Here is a 13797-nt window from a genome sequence, read left to right on the forward strand (position 1 = left end):
GCCAATGATGGCAGGCATATCGAAAATGTAACATAAACCTGAATATCTCAGGTGACGTTTACATGTTGAATAAACTGTATGCACGCCCTAGTTTGTAGATAATTTACGTTTGTTTTCATATAGTTCAATAATTGTCATCCTGTTCGTATTTTTAACGTATTCCAAAAAATTGTTCAAATGGCTCTGAACACTATGGGACTCAACATCTGTGGTCATAAGTCTCCTAGAACTGGAAACTACTTAAACATAACTAACCTAAGGACATCACACACATCCATGCTCGAGGCAGAATTCGAACCTGCGACCGTAGCAGCAGCGCGGTTCCGGACTGAGGCGCCTAGAACCGCTGAGCCACATCGGCCGGCAAACGTATTCTCCTCTAGGCGCTACCGTACACGTCTCATTACAGCTTTATTACAGCTCACAGTAAATATTGAAATATCAATCCGCCAACTTCAGAGCATTCAGTGCGTTCTTGGGAGAAGATAATGTGTCGTTTGTCTGGGCGGACTTGCGCGTTTCATGATCAGGGCAGCAGCGTCCAACGAAGCGACCAAGGGGATTTACCTTTAGCCTGTACACGTAAGATTGCAACCGTCCCCACTAAAAAAATTAATTGCGAAAGATCTGACGATCTTGGTGGCCAGTTAATTGTGCTACCACGACCAACCCAGGAATTAGGGTAACTACGATTGAAATGTTGGCTTATCCTTCTGGCAAAATGAGGAGGGTCGAAAGGAACGCCGTCAAGCTCTTCAGCAAACTAATTTTCGAAAAAATGCATGACATTTCATCCAGCCATACGCTCTTTTTAAATAGCCGGACCTATCAACATGTTACCCATCATTCCGCACCAAATGGTGATCGATAACCGAACTCGAAAATTGGCTTTCGGTGTAGCGTGTAGATTTTCCTGCGACCATCGATGATGACTGCCTTTGTTGTTAACTGTATTCCGTGTATACGTTGCCTCATCAGTGAATAGTGGCTATGGAAGCAAATTACGATTATCTTTGAACCAGAGGAAAAATTCAAGTTGTGTAGAAAGTTCCGAATGTGAAGATTCAGGACATGCTTTATGTGAAATGAGTAGAATTCACCATACAGGTGCTCGTGAGACTTCGTCATTGGCAGCAAGTCGCCGTGTGCTGATAGCAGGACTACGCTGCACTATTTTAACCACGTATCGCTCTTCCTGTACAGGTCGCATAGTTACCCATTCAGAAGAGAAGTGGGAACGGTTTCTACCATTGTGCTCAACACTCAGGTAAATACCCGTGGTCAGGAATTCGACGTGTCTGAGACCCCTGACGGTATTCTTCGACATCAGCAGGTGGACTAATATCGTAGACGCCGCAAACATACAGCACACCTGCATATTCTTTATTAGCGCAATGTGTTGCATTTTAGGCAGCGCGAGTACAGACTCGGTTAACCGATGGTCCTTTCTACTACCATACCACTCCATACCGCTACTGCACTCACAGCACATCATGGACAAATGCGCGTTCGACGGGCTTGACATTCTGAGCAAAGAGATCGAAAGCAACGAGCTAGACTGGAACAGAATAAAACGCCAAAGGCGTCCAGTGTGGAAGATACATATGTGAGGCCCACTATCCCAAAAATGATTGTACATCACAAGTGATGTATCTCGTAAAGCACTCGGAGTAAGGTATATGTCTATGTTAAGTTTTCGATTCAAGTAGGCGTTGCTGTCGTATGTCTAAATACTGATTATTCTTCCTGGGATATCTAGTATAAATAATCTGGATCAGTGTTCTCAGGTGTCTTTCTCGTATACAACCGACATTCACCATTCTTAAACCAAGCGTTATGCAAAGGTCTACGATATACCAGTCCAAATTCTCTACTATTTTTCCTTTTCTTCCTTTTCCTACTATCGAATTTCAGCACCCAATGCCAATAAAATTTTCCTCCTCCTTAACTATCTGAATATTTTTTTTATCTCACCATAAATTCTTTCAAGTTCTTCATCTGCCATACTGGTCAGTATATAAATCTGTATTCCTATGGTCGGCGTAGGCTTCGTGTCTATCTTGGCTACGATCGTCTTCATCTACATCCATGTGTTCACTATGCAGTTAGTAGTAGTTGGACAGCATTACTATTTTCCTCTACTTTCAAATTTTCTTAATCATTAATGATTAAACCTATTTTATTTATTTTGGTAGCTCTGCACTGACATGACCAGAAGTCCTGTTCTTTCTGCCACCGAGCTTCATCAATTCCCACTATAACTAACTCCGACCTCTTCAGTTCCCCTTTTAGATGTACTAATCCACCCACTAGATTCACATTCCACGTTCCGACCAATAGAATGCCAATTTTGTTTATCCTGAGTAGTCCACGGTCGTCGGATAACACTACACGACTTCAATCACCTAATGTCCGCTTTTTGTGTTTTGTGGCCCATTGAAGGCGTATAGCTTCATGTTCTGGTGCAAGCAGTAGTGTATTCGGGGAACCCGGTTCAAAATACCCATTCCATGCAGGTAAGTTCGCAATGTTTGTTCGGTAAATGATTGAGACGGACCTAGATTCACTGACAGCGGCCACGCTTGTCGAGTTTCAAACCGATTGCCAATGACAAGGAATAACACTGTTTAGTGATCTCTGTAACATAATAATGGCTGGCTAGGGGACGGCTAGTGTGGCGTGGGCGATCTGCATAGCGCTCATGAACGCTACCCTTCTTTCTTCTGTGCTAGAGTTATCACACGCAAAGACATTCGTTTGAAGTTGCGAAAAGATCCTCTTTTCCTGAACTCAAAAGCAAGGGGATTTTAAGTGCAGTACGAATCATCATCTGGCACTTTCTCAGGCGTCTTCCACTCCTAACGGAAACCTGTCAATGGCATAGCAGATAAGCTGTTAGTATTTGTGTTGTTCTGCTGTTTATCCGTATGTGGCATCTCTCGTAGGAGATGAGGGAGCGTGCGCGCGCGCGCGCGCGCGCGCGCGTGTGTGTGTGTGTGTGTGTGTGTGTGTGTGTGTGAGAGAGAGAGAGAGAGAGAGAGAGAGAGCACGTTTTCTTACTGCATATATGGAACGCCTGCAGCAATTTCAAATAACTTTAGTACGTACATGAAAAATAAAATATATAGCGTGTGGGGCAAGACACACGTAACACAGCTAGAAAGGGATGAAAACAGCTTAGGTCGGAAGTTACATGTATAAATAACTGAAACGTTACCGCAATAGTGTTGAATGAGTCAAATTCCTTGATGTAGACTAATTTGGGACGTCTTGACAACTTTTATGTCCAACTACTCTCGAACAGAAAATTGTAGATATATTCTGCTCGAGTAATCGAAGCAACGTTCTCGGCATACGATTCCGCACAGAAGGGCACGTAATTTTTCAACATTTTAATCTGCTTAACTCTTTTATCAACCAAGATACTGAAGCACCTATTTTTCTTAATCGAACTTCGTTTTTAACGGAAATAGGGAGCTCTTGAAAAGAGTAGTAGTACGATACAAGCGTTAATAATGTTGATGTTGAAACGTATCGCAAAACTATCCCAGAAATGTGCTAAAGATGAGAGGCGCAGCTGAGGGAATCGATTATTGTGTGGACTATAATTCCAGGCTCGGACGTTGTACGAAGACTTTCGAAAGTTTAATTGCTTCCATAAATATTGTAAAACTTGAGTCTGTAAATGGAAAAGTTTTGCTAGCTCGCTTATTGTAACGTAGAATTTAGCACCGATCGTTGCTGGTCTTACTTACGTCGTATAAAGTACACTTTTCATCTCAGCAACATGGGGCCTTCTTAATACATACATGTGCAATATCTGGACATGTAACGACGTATGGACCACCAAATGTCAAGAGAGGCGGACCTACCAGTATAAATGGCTCAAATGGCTCTGAGCACTATGGGACTTAACTTCTGAGCTCATCAGTCCCCTAGAACTTAGAACTACGTAAACCTAACTAACCTAAGGACATCATATTCATCCATGCCCGAGGCAGGATTCGAACCTGCGACCGTAGCGGTCACGCGGTTCCAGACTGTAGCGCCTAGAACCGCTCGACCACAACGGCCGGCCTATATAAAAGATAAAAAAAGTAACAACAGAACAGGTTAATGAAGAGACCTCAAAGACCTCGAAGGTAGGTTGTTATTGGATGTCACCTGAGCGTAAACTCCATGGCGGAAAGTTCAACCTTTCGAATCCACTCGGTTCGACAGGGAATTGCGAAGTGGAAACTCAACGGAGAAAAACGCAGCTAAACGATAACCAGCAGAGCTCGAGCATTGCGGAGGGTGACTGTAAAAGAATGGTGTGACACCAGCGGAAGGAATCGCTCGTCATTTCTAGAGAGCTGTCAGTGGTCCAGCTAGCACAGCGAGTGTGCATTAGGTAGAGTGGCTGCTCATAAGCCACACATTTCTGCAGTCAGTGCTAAGCCACACTTCAAGTTGTGTAAAGAATAACGCTGCAGGACAGCGAAAAGTTAGAAACAGGTGATTTGGAACGACGAATCACGCTATACCCTCTGACAATGAGGTGGAAATGTTTGGGTTTGTCGAATATCAAGAGAACGTCATTTGCCATTACGTGTAGTACCAAGAGTGAAGTTCGGAAGACGTAGTGTTATTATGTGAGGATGTTCTTCTTGGGTGAGGTACGGTCTGCTCATTGCTGTTAAGGATACATAAATGCGGAGTGATATGAACACATTTCTCAGCAATGAGTACTGCATATACACTGAAGAGGCTAATAAACTGGACACTTGCCTAATATAGTGTTGGCCCGCAGCGAGCACTCAGAAGTGCCGCTAAATAACACGGCATGGAGTCGACTAATGCCTGAAGCAGTGCTAGAGGAAACTATGAATCCTGCAGGGCTGTCCATAAATGCGTAAGAGCACGAGTAGGTGGATATCCTATCTGAACAGCATGTTGCAAGGCATCGCAGATATGCTCAATAATGTTGATGTTTGGGGAGTGTGGTAACCAGCGGATGTCTTTAAACTCAGAAGAGTGTTCCTGGGACCACTCTTTAGCAATTCTCAACGTTTAGGGTGTCGCATTGTCCTGCTGGAATTGCTGTAGTCCGTCGGAATGCAGAACGGACATGAATGGATGCAGGTGATCAGACATGCTGCTTACGTACGTGTCACCTATTACAGTCGTATGTAGACGTGTCAGGGGTCCATATCTCTCCTATAGCATACGCCCCACACTATTACAGAGCCTCCACCAGCTTTAACAGCCCCCTGCTGACATGCGCGTTCCATGGATTCACGAGGTTGTCACCATACTCGTACACGTCCATCCGCTCAATACAATTTGAAAGAAGACTCGTCCGACCGGTCAACATGTTCCAGTCATCAACAGTCCAATGTCGGTGTTGACAAGTCCAGGCGAGGCAAAAGGCATTGCGTCATATAGTCATCGAGGGTCACAAATGGGCCTTTGGCTCTGAAAGCCCATATCGATGATGTTTCGTTTATTCGTTCGCACGCTAACACTTATTGATGGTTCAGATTTGAAATGTGCAGCAATTTGCAGAAGGATTACACTTCTGTCACGTCGAAAGATTCTCTTCATTCGTCGTTGGTCCCGTTTGTGCAGGATATTTTTCCAGCTGTAGCGATGTCGGAGATATGATGTTTTACCAGATTGCTGATATTCACGGTACACTCGTGAAATGGTCGTACGGGGAAGTCCGCACTTTATCGCTACCTCGGAGATGCTGTGCCTCATCGCTGGTGCGCCGACTGTAACACTACATTCAGACACCTAATTCTTGATAACCTGCCATTGTTGCAGCAGTAACCGATCTAACAACTGCGCAGACTTTTGTTGTATTATACAGGCTTTGCCGACCGCAGCACCGTATTCTGCCTGTTTACACATCTCTGTATTTGAATACGCATGGCTATACCTGTTTCGTTGACGCTTCGTTGTAGTAGAGGAACATGTTGGAAACGATTCTCGCTTATAGGAGCACGACTATTCACTCCATCATGCAGTTGCCTCTTTGAGGCTATGGTTTGTGGATAACAACACTCCTGGTCTGCTCTGATTCCAGACGTGAACCCAATGGATTACCTTCGAGATGAGTTAGAACATCGACCTACTCTAGTTTCGGCTCTTGAGCTGATATTTCTTGGCAGAAGCACAAACCTGTCACTGAAGGTGTCCCCAGTAAAGTTCAAGCCGTCAACATAGCGAAGTACACACGCAATATTAGTGTCCATTGATAGCTGTTCGCGTACTTTTGATGAGTTACTGTATGAAGACGGAGCCTGGAATGATAACTCCACTTGTCGTAGTGTGGACCAGGACGAAACGATTCCGGCGTCCTTGTATTTCAGCTCTCAAAGCCAACACTAAGGAGCATTAACTCCATTTTTGGCTGAGGTCAGCTGGACTTCGGCTGTGTAGAGGTGCGGATGTGCTTGCCGACCAAGCCCCTCACTCCACTAGCGAGTATTTGCTTACGTGCATCCGGCGTTGTGTAGTAATGTGATTTAGATCGACGCGAAGCACGATGACTCTTTCGTACCGAAAGGCGACTATCAAACTTACGTTACAAACTCAATACATGCGAACCAAAGCTTTCGAACACGAACGTTTTTTCGTGACATGGTGCACTTAGCACAACAAGGTCTGATAGGAATTCATCTGTCTATTGTCTCCATCATGTTTGACCTCAAACTTATAGATGAGGCGGCCTGTGATAGCCTGATGGATAAATCCACCGATTGCTTCCACTTTTGGCATTCTGAGAGGAATGTGAGTGTGGTGACGGTTGATCATGCTGGTGTGGGTGTTCTGACTGTGCACTTCATTGGACTCCCCCTTTGAAATCCCCACTACCGCGGTCATAGACGCTTTACGGCCGTATGACACACTTCTTAGCCATGTGGAGGAAAAATGGAAAGCGTTTGAGACATATCACATACTAAACAGAGTGCATCAAGATCGTATTGAGTTCCGAAAACACATATTTCTATATTTGTCCATCGGTGGATATCGCCCAGTTTTCAGTTACGACGGACTACCGAGGTACTGCTCCGGCTACGAACAAGGACATGTTCGCTCACACTGCCCTCATTGACATCTAGTGCAGGTATGTGATTCAGAATAGATACTGACGCAGCAGGTGACCTCACTCCCTCTCACATATGTGGGGGCATTGAGGAATGACGCGGGTGTCGACCACGGCCGGCCCTCACCTCAGGTGACGGCTAGGTTTTGTCCCCCATTACGTGCTGCAGCAATGTGATCCAGCAGCATCTCCATCCCGTCACTACACAACTACCGGGTGATCAAAAAGTCAGAATAAATTTGAAAATGTAATAAACCACGGAATAATGTAAGATATAGAGGTAAAAACTGACACACATGCTTGGAATGACATGGGGTTTTATTAGAACCACCCCATATTGCTAGACGCGTGGAAGATCTCTTGCGCGCGTCGTTTGGTGATGATCGTGTGCTCAGCCGCCACTTTCGTAATATATGTACAGCATCGCCCAACATTTGTTTCGCTGGCCGCGGTGGTCACGCGGTTCTAGGCGCGCAGTCCGGAACCGTGCGACTGCTACGGTCGCAGGTTCGAATCCTGCCTCGGGCATGGATGTGTGTGTTGTCCTTAGGTTAGTTAGGTTTAACTAGTTCTAAGTTCTAGGGGACTGATGACCACAGCAGTTGAGTCCCATAGTGCTCAGAGCCATTTTTGGTAATGCAACTACAATACCAGACCGTCAACGAGACGTCCACCATATCGAAGTCCATTTGCTCCAACTCTCTGCGGTACAATTGGCAGGCGCCAAAGTCCATGCGAGAATGGAAGAAGGTCTTCATGGCAAACGAGCACCGTTGCATCACATATACAAGAAAGACGACAGCGAATTGCACGCTCATTACGGCAGCCAAAACGGCGGAGGGAAGGCAGACTGTGACACAAACAGGTCCTACCCTTTACCCGATAATATCGCAAATATTATTCCGAGGACTGAAGAAGTGACGTAGGACTGGTCTGCTACCTCCGGGGCACCGTTGTTGCAATGGATTTCGACCGCTTCGATCATAGTTTTCTGCTTGTGGTCATTGAAAACATAGGCCTCCCAAGCAAGTTTGCCGATGCAGTCCTGCGCTTGATTTACGGAGCACATTCGGGGTAATGGTGAATGTTTCTCGATCACAACCCTTTTATACGGAGCTTTCCACCGTTCTATTTGCAGCAGCCCTCTAGCCAGCCCTGCACTGTTTTCGACGGCGCTTGGAGGGAATTTGTTTACGGACTGCGAGGTTCCGATGACCTGTACACGCCGACGATGTCGCATTCCTGTCCAGGTAAGAGGATGAGACACACGTGGTGCAACGGTGGCTTCAACAGTGCGGTACTCTGCGGGCTAGTATCATGGATCTGCGGAAGCCGAAGTATACGGATGTGTGCAGGAGGCTGGCTCTGGGAACGGCAGTGCCCTTCGCTACAGTACCTGTACTCAGGTGTTACGTGGTACTCTTCCACTGTCATCTTCAACGTATTTCAGCGGTCATTTATTGTGAGCTGTTACAACAAATGTGTGCACTGGTGCGATTCCCCCCACTAACGCTCGATGGACATCTTTCAGCGGGTACGGTAATCTAATGTCTACTTACCTCAAAAATTAAACAATTTTGCCGGAGGACATCAATGCCCATTACGTTGCTACCATGGTACAATCTGCATTTGGACATTGTATGTGTCCTGAAGGTGGTTTTAAAATTCATTAGATGTTTCGACATTGCCCTCACATGAAGGCAGCATAGGTCTGACCAAATTCAGAAACAGAGCACGGGCACCGTGCTCGACAGTCACTGCACCCCCAATCCCTGTCGCTCATATTTCATTTCTATTGAATAACATTAGAACGTTTCTTGTGGACTACATGTATTTGCTGGATGACCTGCATTCGACGCGATCGCCCACTACGAGGGACTGTCACCGCTAATTACAAAGACAACAACACACCTACGTCGTCGAATGACGCGAGCCATCTTTCTTTCCAAGTGAGTGTTGGATTCGTGGTCCTTGATAGTGAACCACAAATTCGCTAATCGAGAACGATTGCACTCCATTCTTCTGGACGACGCGCTCTTTTTTCCATCTTGCGCACTATGTAATTGTGACGCACATCGGTTGACATATGCTATGGTCGCTGCATGTTGGCTGCTCACACAACGAATGTTAGCCCTACTCTTACAATGGCCAACCACGTCTGTTGATTCTGAAGCTCTATCCCACCCCGGTGCGGTCTACTTCTCAACCGTCGGGACACATGAGGTCAATTGCATTAAAGGAGTGGCGTTGTACTATTTTTTTCGCGACGGCGGCAAAGACCGGTTAGAATTTTGACTGTTCCTGCCGGACAAACACGCAGGCATACAACCCCGGGCGAAATGCCGGTCCTGTTTTTTCAAGTATTCTATGACACTCCGACTGGCTGGGGTGCTCCAGGTGCGATAGAAAGTAGATGAGGATGGTTCTGGGTTCAAGATGGATTTCATCCAGCGTACACATGGGGCAGTACTGCTCTTCATACGGCCGGCCGGGGTGACCGAGCGGTTCTAGTCGCTACAGTCAGGAACCGCGCGACCGCTACGTCGCAGGCTCGAATTCTGCCTCGGGCATGGATGTGTGTGATGTCCTTAGGTTAGCTAGGTTTAAGTAGTTTTAAGTTCTAGGGGACTGACGACCTCAGAAGTTAAGTCCTATAGTGCTCAGAGCCATTTGAACTATTTTTTGTTCTTCATATGAAAAGACGATCTGGACGATCTTCATGCTGAGGTTTTTTACCTAGTTATTGTGGTATTTACTTTGTAATTAAAACAAAAATAAGTAAATAAATAAAACAAAAAGAAGAAGAACCCTCGGTATCTTGCCCTTTCAACTTCTGTTCCAGACCCACGAGCAGGGCGACACAGTGGCAGGCCTCGGGTAGCGACCCCTGCTCCCTCTCCTGCCTTGCTCTAAGCCCCTTCCCCCCACCCCCCTCCCCAGCCACACCTCTACCAAAAATACTCGGTAACGTACGCTTGTGCGGTGGCGCTCCACTCCGGGAGTGAGCCAGTTCGAATGCTAGTGGAGGAAAATATATTAACTTCCTGTATTTGGCGGGCAAGGGGAGGAGAGGTGTTGGCGGAAAGTTCCTGATCACCTCACCTCGCGCCAATGCATTGATTTAAATACCAGATCTCCCCACTGTGTCTCACAAATGAAGGCATGTGGTAGTGATCCGACCGTCAGATGGGGGTGTTAAGCTTCGCTGCCCCCTTGGTGCTATTCACGAGTAGTAGGCTATGCTTCGGCACTGGGTTTAACCCTCTTCCTTCTCTCATCGTCATCATCATCATCATCATACAACGCAAACGTATTCCACTCAACACATACACAATATATAGGTGTAGCATTACAAAAAGTTAACCGTTTCGGCTTACAAGGCCATCTTCAGACATTTACTGAGTATTTATTGTAGAAATAAGCAAACTGGTGCTTTTCATTTATTATAATATTGTTCTACCAAGAACCGACGGAAGATTCTTTTAACATGATTACAAAAAGCCTTTAAAGAAGCATGTTATATGCAAAGAACTAACGACTAATCATCATTATATCAATGTACTCATACTTTAAAGAGCATTTAAATGTCGCTACAAAGTATATCGTTATATTAAAAAATCTACTTTCTTTAAAATCTCAGTTTGTTGAACATGTGGCATTATTATCTACACAATATCACTGCGTGTACCTCAGCTTGCTGGCCTTTCCCAAAAATTCGATGACAAATCTTCAACCATCAGAGAAATACAACGGTTGTAGACTCTCGGTGGTTCAACTCCTTATGCTATTGGGATAAATCATGAGTAATGAGTTACTGAACAGAAAGATACAGGAGTGAGACAGGAACAGTCATAAGGGGCCGCGCGGTGCGTGTCGGGGTGGCTTACGGGAAGAGGCGCTGGCTGGTTCTTTCTGTCTGCAGGAGCCTGCGCAACAACCGGACGCGCATCCACCGGAACCTGTTCGTGGCGATGGTGGTGCAGGTGGTGATCCGGCTGACGCTGTACGCCGACCAGGCGGTGGTGCGTGGCGGAGCTGTGGCCGAGCCCGTGCCCGTGACGCCCGTAGGCGGTGGGGGCGGCGGGGGCGGCGCCGCGGCGGCCGGGGACCGCAACAAGACGGCGGTGGGGGCGGCGGAGTCCACGCAGCCGGCGCCGGCCGCGCCGCGGGCCGCCCACCGCCAAGGCATCGACAACACGGTCAGCTCCCGCTGGCTCTGCACCTCTTACTCTGTACTTCTACACCGCATCTGTGCACCATTCACGATTGGAACGGGAAAGGAGGGAATTGGTACACGAAATACCCTCTGTCACACACCATCACATTGCTTGCGCAGTATATACGCATATACAAACCTTCCGTCTAGAAAGATTAGCGACAGATTTTATTTCCGACGTATAAACCCAGTTACTGCGTCGACAGCTTCAACTGTCGACTGAGCAACAAACGTGCATTGAACGACTCAGTTTTGACTTGTCAAGTAATGGGCATGCAATAGTGGTGTGTAAACGTTGTTGAATCACAAATAACTGTGGAGAGACATGTCTAAATCAAATGTTCAAGAGAGTCTCAGGAATGGTTTCACAAAGAGAAAAAATTGTGCAAAATTGGTTCCCCACATCTTGGCCGCTCAACAAAATCAACGACATGTGGAGCCCTAGCACCACTTCATTGAAATGCTAAATATTGAGAATGACTTGTTGGAAAAAAAAAATAGCACGGTGATTAGTCAGTGTTCTCATTACTAACGTACCATAGAACAACGAAGTGGAGAAATTGATGTGAAGGCTCAACGCTTTGCTGCCACAACCTACACTCATGCCAGTGTGACACCATAGCTAAACAACATTCCAAAGAACGATTTTTTTTACAGTTGCACATATTTGTATGAATGTTCTGAGCTTTTCACTCCAATGAGAGGAGACTACGTAGAATTCTTGTAGACCAAAAACCATCGTCTTATCGATTCATTATTTTTTTTATGAATCCAGTCTCTTAACTTTGTGTACTGACAGTGTCGATGTCCGATACGTAAGAAAGGTAATGACAGTGATAGTTCAAATTACATAACCTAGGCATTATTAATCCATTTTAGCCGGTGTACTCACTGTTGTTAACTATACACTGAAATTTAAAGTTAAGCAACATTTAAGATAAGATCAATTTGTAATCAGGAAAACGAAAGGAAGGAGGGTACCAAAATCTAACTACCAACGACTTTATGAAACAGAACTCGAAGGAACAGGAAGCTGTATGCAACGTTGATCATTCTAGAGAAGTGTTTCGAAAGAATAGACTGGACGATACTCTTTTGAAAGCTGAATAACACTGAAATGAAATGGAGAGATAACAGGTCGATTCCCAACCTAAACAAAAAGCGGATCAGAGAAATGTACGTGTTAATGGCACTAAGGGAAGAGGCTGGGATAAGAAGAAATTCCCGACAAGGCTGCACTCTCTCTCCTTATACATTTATAGGAATTACGATACAAACAATCAAAAGCAGCAGCAAAAATGGAAAATAGTGGTAAAGTAACAAACTGCATCCGGTTTGACGACCATATAGCAGTCTTCGTTCATTCCCAAAAGGACATGCACTATTTGTTAAACATTTTAGTGTGACTGCTTGGTAACCATAAACTGAAAATATACGCACACAAGACTAAAATAATGGCGATAGATGAACTGAACAGAAAAGTTATGACAATCAGTAATATAGGAAATGAAAAGGAAATGAAAATAAATTATTGTTTATACTTTGTACCAAGTAAAATAACAAATGCCGACCAAATTACAGAGTGGCCGAGGAGGCCCTGTACCTCTAATATCTAATTCTAGTTGAATTGATTCGTCTCAGCGCAATCACTTACTTACATATTAAGTGTCCAATATATCGGTATGTTGTCGGTCATGCGATTATTACATTTCTGTATGCCTCCATGTCCTTTTTGAGATATTTTTAAACATGTACCGTGTTATAGTGCGAAATGCATCTTCAACTGCACTGCCCAGCTTTTTGTTTGTAGTATAGCGACATGTAGATTCATGGGCCTTCGTGACTCCCCGCAACGAGTTGTAAGGTGTGATGAGGCCAGGATTTCTTGGTGGCCATTTCAAGAGGGCTGGTGTTGCTGATATGCCACTAAACTATCCGCTAGGACAGTATATCAAAATCTGGCGTTAATGGGCTATGACAGCAGACGACGGATGATAGTGCCTTTGCTTACAGCACGAGACAGCCTGGAGCGCCTCTCCTGGACTTGTGGCAATTTCGGTTGCACCCTTGCCGACCGTAAACCTGGGGCCTGGTCAGACGCGTCCTTATTTCAGCAGGTAATAACTGGTGGTAGGGTTTATGTGCGGAGCGCAGCCAGCGAGGCCTTGACCCCGAGCTGGCAACAAGGCACCATGCAAGCTAGTCGTGTCTTCATAATGGTTTGAGTCTCTTTTATGTTGAATGGTCCAGCTCAAGGCCACAATGTGATTTAATGCCTGTTAATATCCTACAACGTTTGTCTAGTAGTTCAGAGCCCTAGGCACCCTATTGTCACTCCAGGTGTAACCAGTGCAGAAGATCTTACAACAGGAAGGAAAACACGCTTCTTTCTGTCGGGTACCAGGGAACGCCCGAATCGGGGAAAACGAGTAAGAGGACCAAGCAGCCGCGGGGAAATGAATGGCGTTGAAGATACGCAATTTGCCAT

The 13797-nt window shown here is 45.6% G+C and overlaps 1 protein-coding gene across 1 annotated transcript in view; it reads left to right on the top strand.

Annotated features, from left to right (window-relative positions):
• The window catches only part of LOC126334547 (PDF receptor-like), a 466998-nt gene that overhangs the window by 357166 nt on the left and 96035 nt on the right, over positions 1 to 13797 (top strand). Inside the window, exon 6 of the mRNA XM_049996914.1 lies at positions 11016 to 11292. Coding sequence (XP_049852871.1) covers positions 11016 to 11292 — 277 coding nt within the window. The remainder of the gene's footprint in view (positions 1 to 11015; positions 11293 to 13797) is intronic.

The sequence above is a fragment of the Schistocerca gregaria genome, chromosome 2 (genome assembly GCF_023897955.1).
Source record: "Schistocerca gregaria isolate iqSchGreg1 chromosome 2, iqSchGreg1.2, whole genome shotgun sequence".
Lineage (NCBI taxonomy): Eukaryota > Metazoa > Arthropoda > Insecta > Orthoptera > Acrididae > Schistocerca > Schistocerca gregaria.